Source organism: Fusarium flagelliforme, assembly GCF_020744385.1.
Source record: "Fusarium flagelliforme strain FIESC 12 MPI-CAGE-AA-0113 chromosome Unknown B0J16scaffold_2, whole genome shotgun sequence".
NCBI classification, from domain to species: Eukaryota; Fungi; Ascomycota; class Sordariomycetes; order Hypocreales; family Nectriaceae; genus Fusarium; species Fusarium flagelliforme.
In genome coordinates, this window is record NW_025763504.1 from 4,231,762 (window position 1) to 4,257,398 (window position 25,637).

The following is a 25,637-nucleotide window of genomic DNA, read 5'->3' on the forward strand; positions in this document are numbered from 1 at the left end:
TTGTTCGGAGCCTCACAAGGATCAGAACTGGGGATCTAGAACGCAGCCATTTTCATGGAACAGATTCAGTGCCGTTCTAACCGATAACAACGGGCGTCAAGAGCTGATTAGGTAGAGGAGGGCGTGACTTATTTCCGTTTATGGACTACAAATCGTATCCTCCTCGTAACTTCAGCAATAGACTTCTGTATGGATTGTATGGATGCACGGCCCATAGCTAAGGCGGCAGTGCGGGTAGTGGATACAAGACCCCTGAAGGCTAATTCAATTCAATTCACTAGGGACCTTTGTCGAGAGGCAACTTCACTTCACTTTTGAGCTGCCTACTCTGTGTCTGAATCCGCACCTACATACGGCAAGGACTGGAGCAGGGGCTAACCTGGGTATTTGATGGACTCATCAGCATCAGATCAGGCTGGAGACAAGACGGGGATGAGATGGAACTGGATTGTCCACAAACGATAATACATAACCATAAGTTGAAGGATGAGGTAGTGTACTGTAGTGGCGGGGACAAGTAAATGCATTTTGCCAGACCGAGATCCCAATCTGGTATATATATATCAAGATTTACGTACAGGCCGTTAGCCATCAGATATCGATTGACCAATAAGCGTTTTCTCTTTAAACACCAACCAACTTAGTAATATCCATCTAAAGCTGTGTAAAAGCAAAACTTTGGTACCTGTTGAGACTATTACGCCGAGGAACGTTTATTGGGTGAAATTTCTTCAATAAGTCGTCCAACGTTTGGGTATGCACCACGAGGAGAGGACTAAGCGCTTATCAATTGAGCCGCAAAAGATGAGGAACCATCATTTACCAGGATCGACCATTAAATCCGTTGCTAGTTATTTGCGCGGCTAAACACCAGGATCCAGACCAAGGCTTTTGAGTCTAGAGATGGTTGCAGATCACCTGGTAGAGTAGAGTCTCACTTCAACCTCAGACATTGTGATCCACTCTGCAACTTCAAGCCTGTAGTCTACGAGTTGGCCGAGATCAGTTGGTGTATCAAAAATAGACAAGACCCAAATCGCGTATTAGTTTCCGTGGTCGTCGTCAACAGGGTTTCCCGCTCTTTGGTGGTCTTGGTTTGGTCATGGAGGTGGAGATAACCTAGAAGCGGCTCAAAAAGAAAGCCAAGTCTTTTAAGGCGAGAGAGACTTCTCACAGTGAAGTGACCCGACTGCTCTGGAAAAACTCCATCACTACCTAGGCCTAGGTCTGTTTTTTATGCCAGGGTTCCTGTCATCCCCGACGAGTTAGAGGTATCTTGTCATTGGGCGGGGCCCTGCCAAGCTTTGTTTGTCGACAACACAGGACCAGTCAAACCTGCACATGGTCAATGCAAGCATGGAGAATGGAGGACTAAAATTCCTGGAGAAGCATGATGACGGAGTCTTAAATGGATACTCTTTGAGCCTCCCAGGGCTGAACTGAACTGGACTGAACAACAGGTTGAAGAATTATCTAGACCGTTACCTTTTCCCACGTCCCACAATGAAAGCACAAAAGGCCTGGGGTTATGTACGATGATGGTCAAGACTCACTTTAGCCGGGGGAGTACGAATATCCGTACTGTTAACCAGAAAACGCCACTATTCATATGACAGAGACAGGGGCCCGTATATGCGCAATAATAATCATCATGCATGGATTCTGTCTAGACCTGGCGTTGAAGAAATCGCAGAGCCTGCAGAAGACCAAGTAGGTAGATTTAGACAAAGAATAAAAAGGATCCAAGCTGAACGACTAACTTAGGTAGTCAAGAATAAGATTTTGTTGTTGAATTGGCTTTTTACATAATAAACTTAAGCATGGATCCAGGACCAAACACTGGTATCAACCTCGAAACGAGCGGGCCCAACCGTTTCCTTTGTACAGTATGTAGAAAGTTCTCGCGTGACCCTTCACCATCACTCGGAGATGTCTCGCATAAACACGACAACCAACCCAGTACCGTAGCATTGACAGCACGTTAGTACAATACATGATACGTATCGGTTGGGACCGTTGACCATCGGGTGCCTGATCACGGCTGTGCCGTGTCATGTCGTGTCGCTGCTCTGCACAAACTGCACTGCTGTACTACAGAGTACATTGGATACCTAGGTACATTATGAGCCACGGAATAAAGTGTGTTGCACCACAACACCGCAGGTACTAAGGAACTGCTTGCTTTCCTCGTAGTCGTTGCCCCCTCTGTGCCGCAGCCACATCCGCGGCTGCGGCTGTCAATGAGTCGGATTCAATAACAGGTACAAATATGCTTGGGACGGCAGATATCTGTTATCTGCAATCTAATCACAATGAGCAATAATGGATGAAAGGAAAGTCCACCTACCTCTGACGCATAGGTACCTAGTAGGTAGTCAAGGTAGTTACGTAGATAGGCAGGTCCCTACTTGCATAGGTACTTACCTTACTATGACACTTCCTTCCTTGAGGAAAAGATCGCGCTTGCCATATCATGTACGGTGTTGCAGATATTAGCTGCGCACTGTAATAGATAACCTTGAAAAAACGAGATCTCGAAGTCTGGATAGCTTCAAACATACAGCGTCATGCTGCAACCTGTCCGGATAACTGTCTCCGCTCCAAGGAGGCAACGCATGCATGCGCCTGCTGGATTGGGCATGCTCGGCACTGCAACTCGATTGTCGGGTGCGACACTTCCAATCTCCTTCTAGCAACACATTTCTGTATATGCCGAGCGATAGCAGCCGAGACATACATGCCTTTGATACCACACGACACAACAGTGCTGTACATTATCTTTGTGCTTGATCCGCTATCGAGAATTTACGGCACCTTACGACACAAGTAACTTTCTAGGTTGGCCGTTGACGCCAGCAGCTCCATCTTGGTGTGCCTTTCTCTAACGTTACCCCTCACTGGGTATCGTCAATCGTATCTCGACACTCCCTGAGACCCTTCAACCGAGGTATAACTGCTTCCTGACAAATTATTGAACTGACAAACGGTCCAGATCATCGCTGCGTTTCGTCGACTCTCACACGGCACCTCAAGCCATTATTCCGCTGCTAGGTACGGACGCCGAAACGAGGACCCTTGATCCTCCACCCTACTCCACTCACTCTCCAGAGCCCGGGATTCCGCCGCCCCGTCCTTCAGGTTGACAGGGGTGAGTTGTGCTCTGGATCTTGACACCAGATGGAGTACGTATAGTACTAGACTACGACGCATCCACTTATCAGTGTTGGTTTTGGTGGTACGCAGCACTGCTACAGTACAGGATCCAGTGCGTTAGCTTGCGTGCGTTGCGCTGCGCTACGATGGATGGGTCTTGCCAAGTCTAGGATCTTATTCGGGTGGGCGTTACCGATGCATGCAAAGCACGCGGTGAGTGGATGGACTTGACAAGAGTGGTAACAAGCGGTACAAGGGTGTATGACCGAATGGCTGAACGATAACTGCAGAAAGATATAAACTTGAAAAGTTTCCCACGCATTGTTCCTGCTTTTGTGAGACGAATTCTCCTCGCATGAGCTCATTCGTTTATTCGTTGCGCTCCTTATAAGCACCATCGCCGACTCGCCTTGTCTCTCACATTAAGAAAAGAATTTGACATTCAACGGCCCATCTGGAATTCCAAATCTCTCATCGCCTGCGTGCCGCTCACTGTTGGTGCTACTACCGTCTTGACCTCAGGCCGTATTCGTCCGAGACAATCTTCCAGCAAAAACACAGCTGTCTGTTTTGGGTCATTCCTTGTGATTGACGCATCTGTCGTTCATAGACAGTGGTGCACTTGACTCATCTACTTACATTGTTGAGACTCTTATCTCAATACGTGGAACCAATCCCTGTTGGAGAATTGAGTTCACAACTAAGTTGGCTCCGTCTTGATAAGAGGTCCGATATTATACGGCTGAATCTTGGAATTGATTAAGCCTTTTGTCTTAGTCTTTCTACACAAGACCAATTCGCTGTTGCTGTTGCAGGATCACGCATTTTGCAACTTAACTTTAGCTCTCTACCGTCACAACGCCAACGCCCGCAGAAACGGTTCAGGTCAATTCGAAGTGACTCTCCGGTCTCCACAGCCAGCTACTAGAACAACCTGGTCCCCTGCTAGGCTCGCCAACAAGAGCCCCAGACGTTGCCATTTGGGCGTTGATGACCCATTGCCTGTCCTACGCAACAGGCCTTAATTCTCTAATTTAGATCTCGAAGCGGGCTGTGTCTCAAGCCAAGCAAGGTGTGCCTCATATCTTGGGTACGTCATTCCCACCTTAAACTTTCTGACTGATGCCTCCGTTCCTTACATCCTACCCTGTCACTGTCGCAAACCGCCCAATTACTACCTCTGTACTCTGTTTTGTTTTTCCTTCACCTGCAACCGTTATCGTGATCGATTGTCTTGGTTTGCTCGATTGACTTACAAGCGGTTTCGGCTTCTAGGTATAAGAGACGAGTATTCGCAATTTGACTCTTTAGTTTGACTGTGAGCAGCGTTTTTCGCTCGCTTATTCCGTCATTCGCTTCGCTTCGATTGTCCTCCCAATTCGTGTTCGAGATCATTATAGCAGTCGGGCCCTCCTCTCGCGAACGAGCCTGAGGGAAGCGATTCCAATTTTTCGCCCATTATCTTCGTTTTTTTTCTTTTTTCTCTTTCATTTATTTTTGTTGAAATCAATTGCGAAGGTCAATATGAAGTTCGGGGAGCATCTTGAGCGGGAATCCGTCCCAGAATGGAACCTCCGTATGTGACCCTTTTGACCCATTGTCCAATTGCAGTTTATTTAACTGATGATCTCTTGTGCAGACAACCTCGATTACAACTCCATCAAACATGAGATCAAGATGCATACAACACGCGACCAGGCCACGGCCATGGCTATTCCGGGTCAGAAAGACGAAGCTTTGAGTCGATTCGAGGATGGCTTATACATGGAACTTGGTCGTCAGCATGAGAGATTACAGTTGTTTGTCTCAAGTAAAGCAGACGAGATTTCGCGCCGATTAGGTAGGTTTCTTTTTGGCTTGGAGCCCTGCGCCACGACTTGATGGCACGCGACCACATACCTAAACTGACACCCCTACTAGAATATCTCGCCAAGAATATCAATCGATGGGCTTCAAAGAATCGAGACGAACTCGCCCATGACTCAGCAATAAAACACCAAAGAAGGTTCACCAAATACGAGCGCGAGCTGGTTCGTTGCGGTAGTGATATTCATGCCCTTGAACGCTTCGTCAATGCCCAAGCAATCGCCTTTCGAAAAATCACTAAAAAATATAAGGTGCGTGCGTTATCATGGTTGCTAGGTGCAAACATACACCACGGAAACATGTGCTGATTATCCCTTTGTCTACAGAAGTGGACTGGTTCTACGACCCTCGGCACTCGCCTCTACGAGAACATCCTCTCCGACCCCAAAAGCTTTACTCGTCGCGACTTCTCCTCCCTCCAACAGCGATATGACGACATTACTTGCACTCTAAACGCTGCCGCTCCCGCATTGAGTGAGCCTAGCTCGCCCGAGTCCCCGGCTCAATCTTATCGACGTCAGTCCCTGACGGGCTCTATCAACTCGGCGAACCGCCACCCTACTGGCCGTTCTCAACCCAACTTCGAGTTCTTGCCCCCGCCACAGATGGAGGGCCCGACCAAATACTGGAATGAGTACGACAATGGAAGCGAGTGCGCAGACGACGATGGTGGATACGCCATCTACATAAACCCAGATGAAAACACCAGTTTTCCTGGCCTTGACTATCTACAAAATATTTTCTCAACCCCCTTGAACAAGGCAAAGGGCTGGTTTAGGCATAAGAAAACTGGAGAGCGGCAGAGTCTCCTTGGTGCCAACCATTCGCCGTATCAATACTCCAGCACAACTTTCAACGGCAGTGAGTCTGATGAGGAGGCAGGATACGCCAGCTCAGACGGTTTCCCTACAACCGGATATGCCACCCATTACGCCCTCCCCAGCCTCAGCCAACAACAAGCGCACTTATATCGTGAGAAGACGCTATTCTGGGGTTCTGTCGGCTCCTTTGCCGTATCATTCCTGCTTCTCCTTATTGCCGGCACGCTCATCTCTACCGGCCGGCATAAACTCCGTGCCGAAGTTGATGCTGGCGTCACTGTTGGTGTTGTTGCAAGTTTGTTTACCGCGTGTAGTGCTCTTGGCATGACACTGTACCGACAGGACCAACTATCTTTACCACACCTATTTGCTGTGTGGACTACCTTTATCGCTTCTTGTATCCTCAACGGCATGCTACTAATCCTTGTCGTTGGGAACTCTCCTTGATATCCCATATCAGCTTTCTTTTAATCGGGTAGGCATCGTTTCAATAAACTGTACCCCGATCTAGACGTTTTTTTATTCATATAGTTTCCTCGATTGGGTGTTGGGCGTTGAGTGCATATCATGAGCAAGCATTGATACTTGGGCGTTTTGTTTCCGCGGCGGTAAACCAAAGATTGACCGTGTGCTTGGATATGGCGAGCATTGTGTTTGTATATGGCTTCTCATATACACGTGTACAAGCTCGACGGCAAACATTTGTAAACAGTCGAAATCATTCGGTGGTTGAAAGCTAATAAAGCAACAACGGGCATTAAGAGCCGTGTAGCAGTAGCTTAGAAATATTTCAAGATCGCTAAATCGGCCTTCAAAACTGTCCCAGTGAACCCTCCTTTCTTAACCCGTCCCTTCCATGTAATAAGTATTGAGTACTGGCGGGGCCCGCTGGTCGCAGAGTGCAGACCAAAAGGCCCCGTGTCACTTTCCTTAGTCGTCCATGAAGCACCATTGCGTCTCGTCGGAATCCGCTAGAAACAGTTCAACCTTGTTGACAAGTTGTCCTGCATAGAGTCAGAAGTTGATTCGCTAAAGTGTTTTATGCTCCATGGCTTGATTCCTTGACGGTGCATTTTGCCAGTAGCCTAAGAACTTACCGGCAACTCCCCATCTCTTTGCAAAGAAGTGCAACGACGCAAATATGTTGTGGAATCTTGTATCAGCTTCGGGGATCAAATGTTCCAGGTGACTCAAAACCATGAGACAGTGATAAGCCGAATAGGGTGTGACGGGGGAGCAAGGAGCAAGGAGGTGAGGGCGGTGGGCGAGCTGGTCGTTGAGGTCGGTGGTGGTATCAGCGATGATACGGATGGTAAAGTTCAGACCGGCGATGGCCTTCGGTGCTATATCATCAGATGTTGGGGAAAAAGGACCGACGGCGGTTATCGTGCTGGCCGCGCGGAGTTGACGACAGTAGAGGAAGAGAAGAAGACTAAAGTACTCGTTAACCCAGCACAAATATGAGTACCACAACATTTTTGTCAAAGCTCAATAGTCAGTTAAGCTTACCATGTGCATGTAGCAAAACATTCATAAAAGTCACCCCAACGAGAAGTCTGCATAATCATGGCCTCTACCAAGGCCCTGGTTGCAATATCAAGTTCAACATATTCCTCCAGCAGAGCATTTGGATTCCCCTGAGGCTTGGGAGAATAGGCTCTCGTGTAAAGCATTGCACACTGGCAGTTTCTTTGGAACGGTCCGAGAGGCACCGAAGGCGCAATATTTGCAGGATGCCGCTGGACGGAACGTGTAGGCGACTGGTTTTGATCATGCCAGATCAAATTGCTCGTCGGTAGCAAGTCATCTACAGCAGGCGAGGGCACCTGAAGTGGCATATGGATAAGAGAACAATCAACATGGATAAGACGATCCAGTACAAAAAGACTCCAGTAGACGCAGCGACGCTCTTCTTCCTCGTAAGGTATATTAGCCTCCCGTTCGGCCTCAACATATTTCCCAGGGCGAATGCGTAGCACCAACGCCATAGTATTGGCATCTCCGATACTAACGTAGGCCCGCATGACATCACCATGACCGAACTCAAAGAGCGCGAGCAAGATAGAGCATTGAACAAGCTCAATGCTGGGAGCAGAAAGGCCACGAAGGACACTCAGAGCGCGCTTGGCCGCTCGGTAAGCAGGCATCTCGATCATGTCTTTGCCCTCATTAACATTTGTGCTTGCAGCGGCAGCCTCGTCATCGTATTGAGAGACGAGCTGCATGCAGACGATTAAGAGGGCAACGGCGGGATCGTGAGGACCTTGATTGGCACCGAAGCTGGGGCCAGGGCCAGAGCCAGAGCCAATACTGTCTGTGCGAATGGCGAAAAGTTCAGGGTGAACGACAGAGAACCAGGGATTCATAGTCTCAAAGTAGCGTTCGGTGGCCTCGCGCCAAGGGATGTTGCGCGAAGACAGAAGAGCCATAATCATCGAGCTCGAGACCTCAAAAGCAGGATCAAATATACCCTGGCCGTAAGCTTCCTTGGGCGTAGATCCTGCAAGATATCCTGGTTCCACAACAGCGGTAGTTGGGGCCGTGTAGATGAAATCGTAGGAGCATGTGGTTGCAAGCCTAAAGAGTCAGTCGACATCAAGGAAGAGAAAGATCAATGTCTTGGAGGGAGAGCGAAGGGATAACTACGCACCTCGTACAGCGAGAACAAGCAGGCAATGCTTTGTCACATTTCTTTTTAGTGCGAGTACACTTTTCACAGGCTCTGTGAGCACGTTCAGGCTCCATGGGAGATTCAGAGCCCCGTGAAGATGATACGGAGCGAGACATGATGGTTCTTCTTCGTGGATCCGTGGTGGCTGATATGTAGCCCGTAAGATGGGCTTAAACTTGAAGTAGTATTTGGTGAATGTAAGTAGCAGAGAGGGTCAAGGCGACTACGCTTTTATCGTGTCAGACAACAAAAAAGCAATGGGAGAGTATGATATACCTAGGTAGACAGACAACTGTTCTGGTTGTATACTTTGATCGGATGAAAAGATGTAGATATACTGGAGGTGACCCTTTAATGCAATGTAGATAAGTAGATGGAGTCTGGAGTTATAAGTAAAGCTGGAATCAAGAACGGCGGTTGGTAGTTATAATAACTGGTACTTGTATCGAGAAGACAAATAGGTAGGTAGAGAGAGAGAGAGAGAGAGAGAGACAGAGACTCGAGTCATTGAAGCCGGGGATGAGGGCTATTTGACGTCGAGTCTCTATAGGAACAGAAGATGATGCCCCCCCGGGCCACAACGATGTATAGATGTCGATGGGGCTCTTGACGCTTCCAGGCCTGGGACCAGAATAGGGTTAGGGGTGGTTGTAGATACCGTCCCGTGCCGTATGGTATAGTACGGTGTGATACGGGATAGTATGGTCTGCAGGCAGACCTATGCGAAGAAGGATATCGCCTCAGCGACGCGCTGTGTAGTACTGGGCTACGCTGCTGTACTGTACGGCACTGTTGCGGAACGGCAGTTGGCAGACCCGGGAGACGGGATACAGGTGCCTGCCAGCCTGCCAGGTTCCCGGCCTGGCAAGATTGACAGGGACCAAATCCAGAGGATGACGTCTAATCGGTTAGTAAGCTGCTGACCGGGGGCGATGGTAAGTCTCAAGGCTGTAAGGCTGAAGATGTTGATTTGAAAGGATGGGTAAAATATTGGAAATTGGGACCTGACACGAATAGAGTCGAGTCCCTGCACAAATAGTAGACAAGGCAGGTACCAAGCATGGAAAGAGCGGGGGTCAACTGCTGCTACCTCACATTCAAGGTCGGTACCTACCTGTTGAGTTAGCTCCGTAGGGCGAGGCAGGGGACGGAATGATTTCAAATAAAAATGTAAGGAAGGTTTGGGTCCATACTGGCCTCCATAGTGAGGTAGTAGGTACTTACCTAACCAGGCAATACCAGAAGAGGAAAGAAGACAGTTGACAAAGAATACATTGCTGCAATGCAACACAAGAATGGAAGGAACACCTTGTGGTAAAGCAATACCTGTTGTCAACCCAGAACAGCAAGAATGAATAAATTGAGCAAGTACAGCCCTAACTACCTACCTAGTACCGCGATGGCTGTAGAGGGGTAGTGGAAGGTGCCCTTAGAACCTGGTTACTGTAGTCGGTGCTATACTATACAGGGTCTAGACCAACTGTGCAACCCAATACAGTTCCAAATTCATGGAATTGATTGATTTGACTTCTGTCTCCGAGATACCGGGTCACCCTTTGTCATACAGTGCCTGTAGTACATGTCTATCTATGTCTCAAGGCAGGTACTTAGCTGACCACGTCGAGTGTCTGCCTGTGTCACGTACCTGATTACTATCATACCTACCTACCTAGGTAGGTACCTAGGTAGTACTGTATAAGAGTACCCATGGATGGTGGGAGCGGAACGGGGAGACCGTTCAAATCTTCAGCCCAGCGAGGCCATGTCATGTCATGTCATGTCAGCTTGCAGCTCAGTCAGTGGATGCATCCAAAATCTACAGCGATTAACCGTCCCGGAACGGTTGTTAGCGCTTGGCTTAATTAGCGGGAGCTGAGCTGAAGGTTGACTTAATCATGTCCACATAAGCAACTTGATGATATGATAGTCAAGCGAGATCTCGATCGTGCCCGACACAACTTTTGCGACATGTCAAATTACTTATAAAGCATTTTCAAACTAGAAGCCTCATACTCTTTCTAGAAGCGGCTTACTGTTGATTACCTAGGTAGGTAATCAGATATATGTAACACCGGCCTCATCTGACTTGCCTACCTAGGTATCAACGCCAATATTCAACTCCAGCAACATGACATCAACAGGGTGTCATTTACTAGGTACGTAGCACAACAAAGCAGACAGACACTAACGTAGGTACCTATGGTAGTCGGAGCATGCAACCTCTGCTTTTTCGTACAAAACACGATAACCCCATGTCAAGTTATCTAATTAAAGAAACAGTCATATCTCAGTTGCTTCTTCTTCTTCTTCTTCTTCTTCTCCACCAAGTCCAATCCATGTCGACTGGTTAATTCTCAAGCGTCCTCTTCCTCCTCCTACTCTTCTTCTGGAGTCATCTCCATCCGAACAGAAAAACAAGTTGGAAATGACTCCCTGGAAGAAGAATACGAGAAACTAGTCTCTGCTCAGCCATGCTGCTGCTTCCTTCGTTCTTCCTGCATTGCCTTATCTCCAGTACACTACTCAATCGGGCAATTTCAAGAGTTGACGTTGGTATCTGCACGGTCGTTGCAACGCTTGTCGTTTATGGCAAGACCACAAAAACAAAACAGTGATGCTATTCAGACTTTGTGAGAGCTGATTAGATGATCTAAAAAGAAAAAAAGAAAAAGAAAAAAAAAAGAAGAAGAAAAAGGTATGCTTTAAAGGAGGATGATATACCCTGTCTTATACCCAGACGATGATGATAATCTAAGCGGTTTTGGGACAACTGACTCACCCGGCGTAAACCCCGATGCGACCTAACAAGGCTGGGAAACTCGTTGGATATTTAAACAACTCGCAAATGCAATCGTGTAAAAACTGCGTAGAAGATGTAAAATAAGATTCCGATTGACTTTTTGATCAATTGGACGTTGACTGACTCTCAACTATTGTGATTGATCGTGTCGACTCAAATCAAATGAGACCAAATCAACTCAACTCCAAAAGAGCATTGATCACACCTATCCAGAGATTTCAACTTACGAGCTGAGCTCACTTCACTCATTCGGTCAATCCACCGACACCGCCACAAGTTTCTTCACCATGACCACAAAGCAGGTTCTCCATCGTATCCGCCCTGGCGGATTATCCGATGTCAGTGTCGCTACAAGGCTTTATCTCCAGAGCTTCGACAAGGAGGCCCTGCTCGACTACATGTTTCCTGACCGTCGCATCGATCCAGCTCCCTTTCAGAAATGGGTAGACCGACGTTTCTGGATACGCTACTGGACGCCAGGCTATGTTCTTACTATGCTCGATGATGCTAAGGGTAAACCTGTAGCCTTCACCTGGTGGCATATTCCGGACGAGTCCTTGTCTTTTGCAGATCGATGGCTCTCACTTCGTATGTTTCCATGCTATCCACTTGCCTACCAATCTGCTTAGTTAGCTCTGTACCAAACCTCAGCTGTTTTACTTACTCGCCTTAGATGCCTGGGTTGCTCCGATCATGCGGGTGGTGTTAAAGTTACACCATTACCTCTTCCCCCTTCGTACTTTTGATGCTCATCGTCTTGGCATCTACGACCGTGTCTTCAGTACTATCGAGCCAGATATCCTCAACTCTCAACGTCGTCGGTCTGCTTGGTACCTTTCTAGCCTTGGCGTCTCTCCCGATGTTCAGGGCAGTGGCTACGGCTCTCTGCTGCTCCAGAACGGTTTGGAGGCGGCCGATCGTGCAGGTGTTCCCACTTGGCTGGTGGGATTGCGTGGGCTTGACAATTTTTACAAGCGTTATGGCTTCGTCGAAGTGGCTAGGGCCAATGTTGGAGAGTTAAAGGATTGGGATGGTGGTGTGGTCATGTTCAGGGGGGAATGAAGCAACAGCTGATACCCATCACCAGCTTTCAGACTGTTCGCTGCTTAACATGTACATGGTTTCCGATGATAAAATCATCATCGTGAGGCATCACCAGCTAGCAGTACTGTTTCTTCATTCAATTTATTGCTTCTTCAATCTATCTGATCAGTGCCAGACGTCTTCAACCAACAAAATCCGTGATCGTTTCGTAATCATAGCATAGCAAATATCGGCAACGGAGCAAGTCGTGACCTCCGCAAAACTAACTGGGATTCCGCCCGTATCGACTAATATCGCATATTGCCCCAGTCCTTTCGCCGCAGTGGTCCCTGACGTGCAACTATAGGCGGCAATATGCAAGTACAAACAGCGGGCGTCGAAAACAAATCTAAAAAGAAACCAGACATCGAGCCAGCGTCATCTATGAAGCAATAACGAGAACTCCACCGTACAGAAACAAATGCAGATCAAATAATACTGCAGTCACCACGGAGCCAACACCCTTTGAAATCGTAAGCAAGTAGCTACGCATGCAGCATATACGAGCAAGTGTCAACGTCTTGTTTTGTTCGCCATCATTCAGGGATCCTGTCCCTCTCCTGTAAGTCATTCCTAGAGCCTTGAGCACCGTGCTGATCATCACCAGCTTCATTGGTCGACCATCTGTACTGATGTGCTTGCAGATTGTCGTCGGCGTAGTTGACGTCTAACCCACCCAGGGAAGCATATCCGGTTTGATGCTTTGAGCGATAGGCTGCTGTTGAGTACGTGGTGGAAACCACTTCGCCATTTACTAGATCAGCACCGGACGGCTCTGGAATCTCCTCTTTATGGTACTGGTGCGAAGAATGGAGGCTGGTTTCGTCGGTGCCGGCCAATGTGTGCTGCTGGTATTGGTTCATAGAGCGGCCGATCCCAGCGTTCCACCCAGTTTCGGAAGAATACCAAGAAGGCTGGTGGATTTGCGGGCGCTGAACGTTGGCGTAGGGGCCCTCATCGAGCATTACTGGGTATGTAGAGGTATTTGCGCCGTTTGGCATGCCATGGTAATGACGCTGTGCCTGACTTTGATACGAGGATATGCCAGCTTGGCCTTGTGCGGACCCAGATCCGTAGACGTGATGATTGACAGAGATGGAAGTGGGCTGCGTTCTGGCTGTAGGGGATTGGAACTCGCGACTGTCCCGGCCGCTGTGAGTAAGAGACCTTGTCGTGCATGCCGCAGTGTTTTCGCTGGCAATCTCTGGGAAAGCAGCCATATGGCTCGAAGGGGTTCTATCCGTCAGTACAAACTCACTCGGCCTATAGTGGTAATCACCACCGTAGGCCGCCTGAGAACGAACAACACTATCGTATGAACCTCGGTGATCGGTCGTTGGCGCCTGCATCTGACGATTAATACTGAAATAGCTCATTGAAGGTGGTATTGGGTTCTGACTGTCATGGTAGGCAAGACTGGCTCGTCGATCGGTATCTGGTCCTAGGCCAGAATCCGCGAAAGGAGACCGAGTGCCAAATGCATAAGAAGTACGTCGATTGGGCACATTGTCGATGTGCGATTGAGGCTGATAAACGGATCGAGTTCCATTGTAAGCAGCGGGAGGGTTAGGTGAAGATGTTGATTTGGCGCTGCTGCGCTCGCTCATGTACCCTTCCTCCTGCACTGGTTCGAGGGGCGATGATTCTTTGACAAATGAGACAGGGGACCCAGTTGCATCCCCCGTGTCCAGAGAACGTCCAGGATGGGTGGCAAAAGAAACTTCACCTCCAGTTGAAAATTGAGTCTGAAGTTGAGCAGGTGCGTTTGTGAAAGCATCAACAACCTCCGGAAGAAATTCAACGGGCGGGACGTCCTTGAGCGTTCCTTGTTGAATCTCATGATTAAGACGTTCAACAACGTCCAAAATCTCGTCATGTGTCTTACCTTCTCCAAGGCTCTGCATAATCCAACGAGGAATGAGGTCGCGGCCGTTCGTATCTGCCATGCGCTTTACCTCACGCCTGCGAATCGAGAATGTCCATGATCGAATAGCGATGCCCTCTTGGTTGGTTCTGTTGGGGTTCTCCAGTCCGCGGCTCCAGAAAATCATTCTAACAATCTGTTCGTATACCATACCGATTTGAGTTACGCTGAAATCGGCTCCCGTGCGATAACGAATCCTCTGGTAGTGCTTGCGACACATGCATACCCAGACACGCTCAGGTATTCGGCGGGTGCAAACCTTGTTGCGACCGAATAGGTGTGAGATAACCTTACGCGGGACGGATCCGGTTGTGCAGTTTTCGACTGCCATACAGATGTCGCCCCCTTCAAGAGCTGTGTTGACATCAACCTTCCTGAAGCGACGACATGCTGCGATGACACGATCGTTTGAGTTGACATAGTTTGCTGCTGGTAAAGACAAGTGTGTCAGTGTAAAGATGCTTATTGACGCTGCCGCACACGTACCTGGTAAACTTCTGTCAGGCAAAACCTGACCACTCTCCTGAGGATCAAAGGGGGATTTGGTCGTCATTCTTGGGGCTGGTGAACGTTCTTCCGATTGTGCCCAAGGGTACTGCTCGAGGCCTGGACGCTCATAGACAGTATTTATCTGTGGCGAAGGGAGCGCTGCGGTCTCAAAATGTCTGGCTGTAAGCGGCGGCAGAGTTGCTGGGGCCCGGTTAAACGACTGTACAGAGCCTGCGGCAGGGTTTGGCGCCGAAATGGTGCGCTTGTGAACACGGTCCAGTGGCTTCAACAAGTGATCCTTTGACTTCAAGTAACTGGAAAGAGGAGAAGTGTCAGTGTCTTTTCGACGAGAATTTAGCTTGAAAGTGAGAAGAGATAGGAGTGGAAGGCTGGCAGGACACAAGACGTTGAGACCGGGTAGGGAGGTGCAGGAGAAAGAGCGTCTCCCTGACGCTGGCCGAGTCAATAGACAGGTGATCAAACCATGCAGCGTGATTCACAGTTTCTGGAGCGAGTTTGCGATACGACGAGGATGCCTTTAGCGAGACGGGTTTTTTGTAGCGCCATGAGTCTAGCCATGCCTAAACATCATCTGTCTTAGGGCCCTCTACATCAGGCAGGCATTGATCCAGTGACAATAGAAATATCGGCTGTGATTCACCCACAACAAACGTGCCAGGATCTGCTGCGCCAGGCAGAAAGATGGCCGGAGTTTCTTGTACCAGCAGACGAAGTAGATAAAGCATTACATGGGGAGGATGTTTTCGATAATTAAAAGTGAATCAACATACCTTTGGTCTCCTGACAGTTGGCTGTGTTTCCTCCTTACCATCCTTGCCTCTAGAATCGAGTCGGAAGGGCTGCCCGAGGACCATGGGCCAGCAGAACTGGCTGTATGAGGTAAACGCAGTTCCTGTTTGACGGGCGGTGCAGTAATGACGGGTGGCAGTGGTGCTGAAAGTCTTGGTAGACGCTCCAGTTTGGCCTCCAAGTCGGCAATTCCAGAGCCCATAACGTGACTTCCATTGATGGTGGATACGGATGAGATTCTAGAGTGATTGGCAGAAAACGTCGACGAACAGCAAGATGAGAAACTACTGCGACTATCTGACATCTTGTGACTTCTTGAAGCAGGCGATGTATTATATTCGGTCCAGAGGCTTGACCTTGCAACATGTTAGCACATTTGATATACTTGTGTCGCAATATATGGCACTATGGCTGTGCTGAGCCGCGAACTTACCTCCGTATATGCTGTGAAGGGCGACCTTCGCCGTGGTGACTGATACTGTTAGCCTTTGACGCTCAATTGATAGCGAATTATACAGAAGCACGGAGTAATGCACCTTCTTGGGGTCCAGCCATCTTGATGCACATCTGGGGTAGAAGCCATTCTTCTGAAAGCACCGTTAGCCACAATGCCAACTCATGTATACTGGACAGTTTTCTCGAGTCTGCTTACCGAACGGGTAGTGTGTAGGGAGCTGAGGCACCTTGAGGGTTCATGCTTGCTGATGCGTCCATTGACACTTTTCTCATGGGGTTGCTGGGTGCACTCTGTAACCTCGAGGTCTCCTGCTGGTCTCCCCAAGAGATCGTCGAGAAGGGTGATCGTGAAGAGGGTGTCGAAACATTGTCTCTAGGCAAAGAGTAACCTCCAGCGTCCCAAGGCGTACGAGTTCGGCTATCAGATCGCACACTTGAAGCTCTAGATTGAGCGCTCTCCGGAGATGGAGTCGACGACGGGAATGATGAACCTCTTCGTTCCCATTGTGCACTATTCTGCTGTGTGCTCTCTCGGCTGGTTCTCGCTTCCGCTTCTAGTTCGTTGAACTGGTTGAGGATCGACTCGATCTTCATGGCTAAGAAGGATTTGAGGTGTTCCAAAGACAAGATATTAAGAAGGTATTTTGAGTAATTCTGGGAATGTAAGATTTCGAGTAACGACGATTGCCTTGGGAGGGCACTAACAATGGGGTTTTATCTAGAGGTTATGGAATCGAAACGTGAAGCCGTGTTTCTGGTCGTGATAGGTAATACAGACTATTACAGTTGCATAGTAACTTTTGTTGAAGAATGCTAGAAACGGGATCAACCACGTTCCGGGGTAATTAACGATTAGGGCGGGAAAACACTCCACAGAGTCGGGGGATGAGGTAGGAAAACGACGAAAACGAAGTGATTGGAGAAGTAATTCGTTTGTCCGCCAGGGGGATGTCTGTTTCTTGTACGTGTTCCAGAAGACCAGGGTGCTATTAGGGTGCTGAACGATATGAAACTTGGCAGATGGATGCTCTTTCGTGTTTCGATGCGGAGTGGGAGGGTGTCAAGAGAGGCTGGAGTATCGAATAGATCGAAGTCTGACCCGCTGAACCGAAGACTTCAGGTTGCAGATCTCGCTCAGGGTCAGGGATATTGTTTTCTTCTTGTTCGACGGGGCCCTCCAAGCTTCATATCACCGGAGCCGCTTTGTTTGGTTGTCTGATCTTTTAACTAGTGACGGAGAGAACAAGGAAGAGGCTTGAAGGCGAGTACCAGATTCAGACACAGCTGGTATGTCAATGCGTGGTACATGCGATCAGGTAAGGGGAAAGGAAGGAGATGAGACGAATCCACTACAACAGAAAAGTAGGTCCCTAAAAGCTTTGACTAGGTGGACAACGCATGAAGTAGTCGGTAGGGTTCTGAAGACGGTAGTCGTTTGGGGTTGGGACTGGGGTTTGGGGTGTCAGGAACAGAGGGCTGAAAGGGTGTGCACCAAAGAAACGAGGACCGGGGACCAGGGGCTTCCATAAGATGTACAGTATTAGTGGACTGGATTAGTCTGGATCGGTGTTCTGAGCAAAGGGGAAAGCCGTGATGGTAATCCGGGAGATGGTAGAGTCAAGAAACCCAAAACGAAGGCTTGCAGCGGAAACCAGCAGCATCATCATTGCTAACATGCTGGACCTTTGACTGCGGCAGTCGGTCCTTGCCCGGTGGCACAGGCACGGTGCCGCATGCATTAGGCGATGATGATGACCCGACAGCAGGATGTGTCCTTGCATTTCTTGTCGAGGTGTGCCATATTCACCAAGTTGCTGGACAGCTTTTGAGCCACAAGTCAGTTCACTGATGGAGGCACGTAGATTATCGAGGGTTGACAGAACAGCCCTAGCAGGGTGGCGCCAGGGAAGGCTGCACTGAAAAGTTCGAGAAGCAGCAGAGCCAAGCATCTTCTTCGTTTTTGCCGGCACTTTAGAGCAACGGCTCGCCCTTGCTGGTTAGCATGACGGGTTGGTGTAGATCATGGCGTTGAGAGCCCCGTCCGAACCATGATCTCCACAAGGGGATAAATTGTCCGTACCGGGGTTCAAAGGAGTCCAAAAAGGTGAGAGGATCAACTCGACTAGGGGTGCTCCAGGATAGGCGGACTAGCGGGCCAGTTTTTGAACTAAACATATCGTCAGTAAACAGATGAATATCTATCCCACAGCAGCCATTGTGCCCCTTTCCAAAACTGCTACACTTGGTGGGGGCTGCCGAGAGGCGCAGCCATATGTTACCATTAGATTGACACATATCCCAATGCAGGAAAGCTTTCTTCAGGGGAGCTTGTCGCCTAATAAGCTTCCCAGAGACGGTTGTGTCACAAACCGGAGAGTCTGGGGTGTTACCCATGTCACCAGAAAAAGAAAGGACTGACACATGAAAAGCCGTTACGGCTTATTAACTAAGTCTGGTATACTTGCGAGCATATGGTAAATCGATGAATCAAGCGACAGCTAGTCGGCAGCTACCGAGGTCAGGCCCTATCATAGGAGAAGTGAATGGGCGAAAATGAGGAAGGTGGCTTTTGTGACCTGAAGGCTTATCGGCTTAACGAAGATGAGATGACGAGGAGCTAAAGAGGTGCACCGCAGGGCCATGTCGATTGCCCCATACAGCCGTCACTACGGGCATTTGGCTATTTTGTCAATCTCACGCCGTCGGCTATCGCGCCATTCGACATGCTCTGACGAGTTCGTACTTCTGAGCAAGATGCGGCTTGCCTGGACGAGAAGCCGGGGCTGGCTTATAACTACCCAGATAGGTTTTGCCCGCGGAGTTCTGATTACACGGCCATTGCGTCAGCTGCAACTTATTAGTGAAAGACGTTGCGGTGAACAGTCAGTTTGCTCGAAGAGGCACAGCTCTCAAGAGTGGCCTACCATAGGCCGGTTGTCAAAGAGCTGGAGCCAAGATAGGGCGAAATGGGATGATGCCGGTGACTCTGAGCCGATCGTGTTACATTGAGCACCAGATGGCCAGCTTTCTTCTGGATGGTCGAAGCTTCTGCTTGTGGACAACTGGGTCGCGGTTGTAATTATGCTACATTTTCCACGCTGGCAGACGAGTGATTCGTTGAGAAGGTCAAGGAGGTTAAGGCGAGAAACAACAAGGCGGCACGGTACTGGTCCATGTGGACCCCAGATATTGAACATCAAAACCCTGAAGTTTTAGCCTCAATCCGGCCAGGATTGCGCACTGCCAGCGGTGACGAAGGTTAAGGATAGCCAGGGATGTCGCAAGCTGTTCCAAGTCAGGATAGCAGGCTCCACGCTATCTGCTCATAGTGCGGTTTTGTAAAGATGCGGATGTAACTCGACCCAGATTATCGCCGATAGAGAACGGCAGCAAAGCTGGTTCGATTTGAGAAAGAGGCTTAATGGTTAAGGCTTAAGCTACTGTCCCTGCTAAGTTTAGCAGCTAAGAGCAAGGCTAAGAAGTTTCAGCTCTCATCCGAGTCAGTTGCAGCTGGGTTGAGCTGCACCAACAGGGATCTGTCATACACAGACTTGGAGTTGCTTTAGCCGCTGGGTAGAAAGACAGTCGGCAAACAGGGTAAATGGCTCAAGCTGGTGTGTCGTATCGTCTCTTCGGTCCGGTCTTGTGTCTATTGTTAGATATGCTGGTGCGGTATCCGTAAGATCTTGGGTTTTGAGCAGAGCCAAATGGAGCTGAATATTGTTGGTTCCGGTATCGATATGGTCTTGGACTCTAACGTCTAACCTTGGTGAATTGTTGAGATTGTACGCCTGAAGAGGTAATTGACACGATGATTGTCTTGACCAAAAAAAAAAACCGACCGTCGTCTTCACTTGGCTAAAATTGAAACTTGCTTACTTCAGTTTGGAATCCAGTTCTTGCATAGGTACCCATTGTACTTGCCTCGGGGTAACAGGGAGGTGGTTTGGTGCTTGCCTCTCGTCATTACCTTATACAAAAGCGAAGGTTGCAACTACCTTCTTGGGACAAGTTCATCGTCAACATTCATTAGGTAGGAAGGTACCTAGCATCAGCATTGACGCTGCCTACCACTTTACCTGCCTGCCGAACATTGACCTAATTACTCACGAGCCAGATGCCATCCATGTTAAATTGGTTGATCTTCAACAAACCTCCATCTTTAATCTCTCCCACCCACAGCGTCGCCCTCCTGGCCTACCACACACGAACCAGTTCCCCAGATGTTCCCCTCTATTCCCCTCTTGTACTGGCGTAGCCGCGTCAATCACTAGTGTGTGTGGGTCACCGTTGAGTGGATTGGATTGTACGCTCAGTTATTCTGCACGGATGGTCGCTGACACACGCTTCGACACATTATAGATCCGGGCGCTGGTTCAGCTCACAATTTTCGTCTCATATCAAGTCGAATCTCGGTGTTTTCGCTTTCGGACCCAGGGGTTGGCTGCTTCATCTACAATTAGACTACGGCACGATGCATTGAATCACCAACTTCTAAAACACGGGCGACCCTCCCTGGTGCTCGTCCCATAGCGGAGGAGAAGCCGGATATAGAATATCCTGGCAAATCTCTACACCCGGGACGAAGAGACGAAACGCCGCCAGAAGCGCGGCAGACCATGTCCAGAAACGCATGGTCTTAGCGTTGATTCGATCATCTTTCATTCCGTCCCATCCCATCCTGTGCAACACATCGCGGCTACGCTGCCCGCAAAGCCAAGGTTGCTTTCAAGTCCTGATGAGAAATTCTTTGCTTTTTTTTTTTTTTTATCGTGTCGAGTTGGAAACGATCCTGACACTTCTCGGAAAGCCGATCCGACGAGGAATCCTACGTGCAAAAAGAAGAGACAGGGATAATCAGCCAAGATCCTAAGTAGATATCCAGCCACTCATTATCCTTGGTTCAGGCCTGCATCTGGATAACCGTCCCGGCAAAGCATGTCATGACGCTCAACTTCGTTAGCTGCATGGTCTAGCCTACAAAGCAGCCATTCGTCCCAGCTTTAGTATCTGCCGCACAGCATGGCTGAGCGGGAGCCTATCTGACAGCAAGCATCGCTGCTGCTGTTTTTTCCTCATCTCCTGTTCCCATCTTGATGTTTCTTTTTGTTTCCTCTTTTCTGACCAACAGTCGCGGATCCTATGCTCACTTCACGTCGAATGACATTCTGTCTCTGTTTTTAGAAGCACCCCGGTATACCCACCGTTCTGATGCAGCACATCCTTGGATTCTGAATTTTCTTAGATTTCTGCTTCGACGGACCGAAGATTACCTGTTGTACATCTCGTTTCCCAGCAGCTTTCACGATGATAGACAAGGGAGATACCCGGAATTAATAGCCTAGTCTTCACGACAAGCAATATTTGAGTACTCCAGCCCAATATTTTTGACAAATGAAGCCTTTTTTTTTTTGTCCCTAAAATCGTTTGCCACCGAAAGAGTTGGTTCATTTTTCAAGGGCTTTTTCTTACCCGCAAATAGATGCCCTGTTTCCTAATATGTGATTGATGAATGACATTCTAGCATCCATAACAATCCACTTGCCATCGTAACTTGGCCTGCCACTAATGCAGGTCCTGCCTTCCACCCTCTTGGGCGTCCCGGCTCTTTGCCCCGGAGGCCCAGGTGCAACAAATTGACGCGGAATGGAACATAATGTTAGAATTTCTGTCTTTTAACACCGATCGTTGAACCAGGCCGCTTGGTCACAGCGCTAGAGGTAGGTTAGCATTTGCGGACAAGCCTACCTGGGTAGCTAACCAAGAGATTGTTTCAGGTCAGTCAATGGGAGCAACAGTGCCGATGCTTGCGAGGCACATGTCCTCCAACAAAAGAGCCCGGGCTGTGCCACTCTTGAGCATGTGAGCTTTGAGACACGGCATGAACCACTCCTTGCGTCTGGTCTTTATATTTTTACCTTCAACTTCTATCAATGCACAGAAGACGTTGCGTCTCACCTGACGACCTGGTGTTGAAGCTTTAGGGTACGCAAACATTCAAATCTTTTGGATACATATCCTTGCCTTATCGCTTCGGGGCTTATTGGCCAGTCTGGGTATTCGTAGGTTCTTCGCATCTCAATTGTCTTTTAGGTTTAGTACAAGGACATGGATTACAGAATCCCTGACCCCGGAGACCTGTTTCATGCGGGGACTACTCAGAGTGTTGCTGGATACGGTTTTACACAACTTTGTCTACCTATGCAACAAAGACCCGAGAGACCACCGAATAGTGTTGAGCCAGCACACTTTAGGGTAAAGCAACCCTTCAACAACAGTGGGTTTTGGATGCAACATAGACTGTATACCTGCCAATATGGTTTCCAGAAGATGTATTCTGAGTTCCAAGACCACAGCATGGCGTGCTTCTCTGAAGTCCAAACGAAAATCTAGTGTTGTTAAGCAGAGCAAACTGATTGATAGCTCTTCACACTCAAATATAGCCTGATTCATAGTAGACATGATGAGACACTGGCAGTCGAGGGAGGTCTTCTCGGAGGTCACGAGAGCATTGTCGATGCTACAAAAGCTCAGCCGCTCACGGACTGGGCTTGTTTGATGTTCACTGCCAAGGATGAGGAAAGTTGAAATCCACTAATTGACCTGTGATGTTGATCTTTTTATTAGACAGTCAAAAAGATCGCCAGTTAAATGAGATCCTCCTTAGTCGTTATACGTCCGGGCAACTTGAACTCTTCTTTGTAGCTACCAGCAGCTAGGGCTTGTACGACAGAGAGAAGTTTACTCGGATCACTCCCGGTTGAAAACTAACTGGGTCCAAGGACCAGCCGTAGACTCCCCAAGAAGCGATAGACTCGCAGTTCAAAGCCCAGAGAAACGCAACCACTGGGCCTTCTCCTGCCGTGTGCTATGACGTTGTATCACGGATCCTGTTGGCACAGAGAATAGAGTAGTCAAAACTGATATTTAACATCCTGCCTCCTCTTATGGATAAAAGCCGGCTGATCGGGTTTCGATCTCAGTTGGGGCTCACCTCATCGCCATCGTCCCTCAACTGGACAACCTCTCCCCACTCCCGTGAAGTATGGGGATGCATTTGACCAACCATCTTCTCCAAGCCTCCTGGAGCAAAGTCTTGAATGGGGGTGAGCCTGGTGGAAATGCGAATGCAACTTACGTACTGACTACTATGTAGTGGGCTTGTTGCGGTTACAATGCTACGTCTTGTCGTCCCAATTACTCCCCGAGACCTTGATAACGATATCCATTGGGCCCTGATGTACGGATACCACTTCTCATATACATATCGTCTTGGCAAGGGATATCAGGAACAGACGGAGAATTTCTTGGGACGACAAGAATAACTCCAGGCTTCACAAAAGCAAGAAACCCATTATTCTGCTGCGTCTGAGTATCGATTCATCTTTACTTTGTTTCAAGTAAGCATGCACCATTGCTTATCTAGCAGGGCGTAAAATTTGTACCTAATCGGTCCTGGTCGTTAACGCATAAGTCATATAGGTACTCTTGATCGCTCGATATGGCGATCGAAACAATATCCTTGGACTCTATTATGTATCTGCTGTAACCATCCATCCAGATATCTATCTTTAACTTTGTAGATCCATGTCTAGCGAGATTTCCTCGATCACTAGCGAAGGAGAAATCAGACCATTCCCTGAGTGACATCGTTGAGTAAGGGATTTTGAACCCATTGGATGGCATACGGAAACTTGATACAGATTCAGTCGCAGAGTATTATCGTCGAGCTTGGCGAGCTCCAACTCAGCCTCAATGAGGACAATAATTCCGCTAATCGGGAAAATCTCTTCTGCAGCTACTCTAAATATCCTCGAATAGTTAATTGAAGTTTTCTGATAATCAAGTCTAGACAATTCATATGCTCAGGATGGAACCAAATAGCTTACCCTACACCGTATTTGACTGCATAAGATTTATATGCAAGATAAGCACATCTTAATCACAACACCAAAGATCTTGTGAAGGAATAGGGCAAAGAAGTCACCAAAAAAGAAAGAAAAAAACATACAACAGCGGGGATTCGCTGGTCGTCACCGACCCAACTACTAATCCGCCCCTTGCGGGCTTGACGATGGGAGAGCGGACGGGATCCCGTATTTTCCTGCAGGTGTGGTCGTATGTGATAGAGAGAGCAACACAATGTGTTTATCAATGGTGTCACAATTCCACAGAGCAGAGAGAAAACAAAGCCAAATTACATTATCTTGATATTCTCCTTCGTACTAAGCCACCCTATCTATACTCCCTGGATAGAAATCCTTATTAGACACCACCATTATATATTCTATGAAGAAGCTGCCTGGTTCTCAGAATGACAAAGCTCTTCATGCCAGTCCCCAGTCGCATGCCACTGTCCAAACTTCTCCATCTAACTCAATATCCCACACCGGCTGTTCCACCTTAACAATACTTCCTACACTCAAGGGCATCCTCTGCCCTAGGCCCGTCAACCTACCCTCGCCTGCAAGTAAGAACTTCTTGCTTCCAGATATATCAGTAGAGCCCTTGACTAGATACATGCGCCGACCTGGCCGGACCTCCTCAACAGTTACGTCGATCGTTGATGAAGGGGCTGGCGTCGAACCTTCCCAGCCTTTTACCTCAGACAGCCACCCTTGGAGTTCAGCGGCGAGCCCGCCAGCTATATACTTTGCTCCTCGACGCTGTGGGGAAAAAACTGCTGGAATGCCATCCGTTGTGGTATCGAGTTCGACTTGTTTGAAGCGCGGTGGTGCGCGGAATGTGGGTTGCTGAAGTGCCTTTGACTCATCATAGGGAAGAATAGCGTCTTGGATACTCTGCGTAGACTCCTGGCTTGGGGTTTGGTCTTCCTCGTGTGTATCCTTTGGGTCATTGTCGACCATGTAGTGCTCTTCCTCTATTGGGCTAGAATCTCGCATGGGAGATATCGATACCCTTCGCCGTTTCGGCTCCCGCTCTTCCAACGGGGAGGCTTCGTGCGTTACACTTGGCGTGTTGGAAGCTTGCTGATAAATAAAACCCGACCTTTGAGCATCTATCTCGTTATCCGAAATAGCTGGGCTGGCATCATGCGAAGCCGTCTCATTGTCGGATTCGACTTCAATGGAGTCGTTGAGCGGCTCATACTTCCTAGATGCGAGGTGATCATCTTCGCTGTCCGGATAACTGCCTTGGGTGCGATCTTCAACTTCTTCAACGTCCTCGATGTCGATGCCAGTCCTCGCCTGTGTCGGCCTAGGAACAGAAGAGGAGGCGAAACGAGGGGTTGACTGAAACCGTGGAAGTGCAGTAGGGGTTTGGGAGGATTGTGTACCCCTCTTCGGGAGAAGAAATCTTCTTGGCGTAGGAGTCTGCGGTACTATGTCAGGGTGAAGTATGGAGGATGAGATTAGAATAGACAAGAGCTCACACTTGGAGGGGGGCTCATGGTATAGGGTGAATGCGCATGGCCGCTAAATTATTCAGTAGAAAGTCCATGTAGCTAGCGGTTTTTGTATCAGTTGTTCATCGGCTAGCAGAATTAGACTCAGACGCAATTCCGTTTTAGAAAGATGCGTTCAGGTCGTCGGTCAATGAGTT

The 25,637-nt window shown here is 48.6% G+C and overlaps 5 protein-coding genes across 5 annotated transcripts; 2 read left to right on the forward strand and 3 right to left on the reverse strand.

Moving 5' to 3' along the window:
- The first annotated feature begins 4,573 nt into the window (after window positions 1-4,573).
- B0J16DRAFT_71410 (uncharacterized protein) lies at window positions 4,574-6,323 on the forward strand. Its single transcript, XM_046134355.1, has 4 exons — window positions 4,574-4,729; window positions 4,793-4,993; window positions 5,074-5,270; window positions 5,346-6,323. Exons 1-4 carry the CDS (start codon window positions 4,678-4,680, stop codon window positions 6,285-6,287), a joined length of 1,392 nt encoding a protein of 463 aa, XP_045987025.1. The 5' UTR covers window positions 4,574-4,677; the 3' UTR covers window positions 6,288-6,323.
- A 333-nt stretch (window positions 6,324-6,656) lies between these two features.
- B0J16DRAFT_71405 (uncharacterized protein) lies at window positions 6,657-8,976 on the reverse strand. The gene is made up of 5 exons (XM_046134354.1): window positions 8,788-8,976; window positions 8,491-8,739; window positions 7,350-8,417; window positions 6,938-7,272; window positions 6,657-6,844 (listed from the first exon to the last, which is right to left on the reverse strand). The coding sequence occupies exons 2-5, from the start codon at window positions 8,625-8,627 to the stop codon at window positions 6,771-6,773; spliced, it is 1,614 nt and encodes a 537-aa protein (XP_045987026.1). The 5' UTR covers window positions 8,628-8,739; window positions 8,788-8,976; the 3' UTR covers window positions 6,657-6,770.
- A 2,398-nt stretch (window positions 8,977-11,374) lies between these two features.
- B0J16DRAFT_334450 (acyl-CoA N-acyltransferase) lies at window positions 11,375-12,506 on the forward strand. Its single transcript, XM_046126958.1, has 2 exons — window positions 11,375-11,899; window positions 11,985-12,506. The coding sequence occupies exons 1-2, from the start codon at window positions 11,599-11,601 to the stop codon at window positions 12,371-12,373; spliced, it is 690 nt and encodes a 229-aa protein (XP_045987027.1). The 5' UTR covers window positions 11,375-11,598; the 3' UTR covers window positions 12,374-12,506.
- Window positions 12,507-12,930: 424 nt separating this feature from the next.
- B0J16DRAFT_316795 (uncharacterized protein) lies at window positions 12,931-16,667 on the reverse strand (the record flags this gene model as incomplete). Its single annotated transcript, XM_046125329.1, has 6 exons — window positions 12,931-14,747; window positions 14,805-15,121; window positions 15,599-15,973; window positions 16,051-16,089; window positions 16,154-16,204; window positions 16,270-16,667. The coding sequence occupies 6 exons, from the start codon at window positions 16,665-16,667 to the stop codon at window positions 12,931-12,933; spliced, it is 2,997 nt and encodes a 998-aa protein (XP_045987028.1).
- Window positions 16,668-24,266: 7,599 nt separating this feature from the next.
- B0J16DRAFT_334456 (uncharacterized protein) lies at window positions 24,267-25,629 on the reverse strand. Its single transcript, XM_046126959.1, has 2 exons — window positions 25,468-25,629; window positions 24,267-25,408 (listed from the first exon to the last, which is right to left on the reverse strand). The coding sequence occupies exons 1-2, from the start codon at window positions 25,483-25,485 to the stop codon at window positions 24,401-24,403; spliced, it is 1,026 nt and encodes a 341-aa protein (XP_045987029.1). The 5' UTR covers window positions 25,486-25,629; the 3' UTR covers window positions 24,267-24,400.
- Window positions 25,630-25,637: the final 8 nt, after the last annotated feature.

Bases quoted from the DNA above. Each gene is read 5' to 3' on its own strand.
- B0J16DRAFT_71410 (XM_046134355.1), top strand. From the start codon at position 4,678: ATGAAGTTCGGGGAGCATCTTGAGCGGGAATCCGTCCCAGAATGGAAC. The intron at 4,730-4,792 runs GTATGTGACCCT...TCTCTTGTGCAG, and splicing joins CGTCCCAGAATGGAACCTCC to ACAACCTCGATTACAACTCC. The intron at 5,271-5,345 runs GTGCGTGCGTTA...CTTTGTCTACAG, and splicing joins AAATCACTAAAAAATATAAG to AAGTGGACTGGTTCTACGAC.
- B0J16DRAFT_71405 (XM_046134354.1), bottom strand. From the start codon at position 8,627: ATGTCTCGCTCCGTATCATCTTCACGGGGCTCTGAATCTCCCATGGAG. The intron at 8,418-8,490 runs GTGCGTAGTTAT...CTGACTCTTTAG, and splicing joins GCTTGTTCTCGCTGTACGAG to GCTTGCAACCACATGCTCCT. The intron at 6,845-6,937 runs GTAAGTTCTTAG...GACTCTATGCAG, and splicing joins AAAGAGATGGGGAGTTGCCG to GACAACTTGTCAACAAGGTT.
- B0J16DRAFT_334450 (XM_046126958.1), top strand. From the start codon at position 11,599: ATGACCACAAAGCAGGTTCTCCATCGTATCCGCCCTGGCGGATTATCC. The intron at 11,900-11,984 runs GTATGTTTCCAT...TACTCGCCTTAG, and splicing joins AGATCGATGGCTCTCACTTC to ATGCCTGGGTTGCTCCGATC.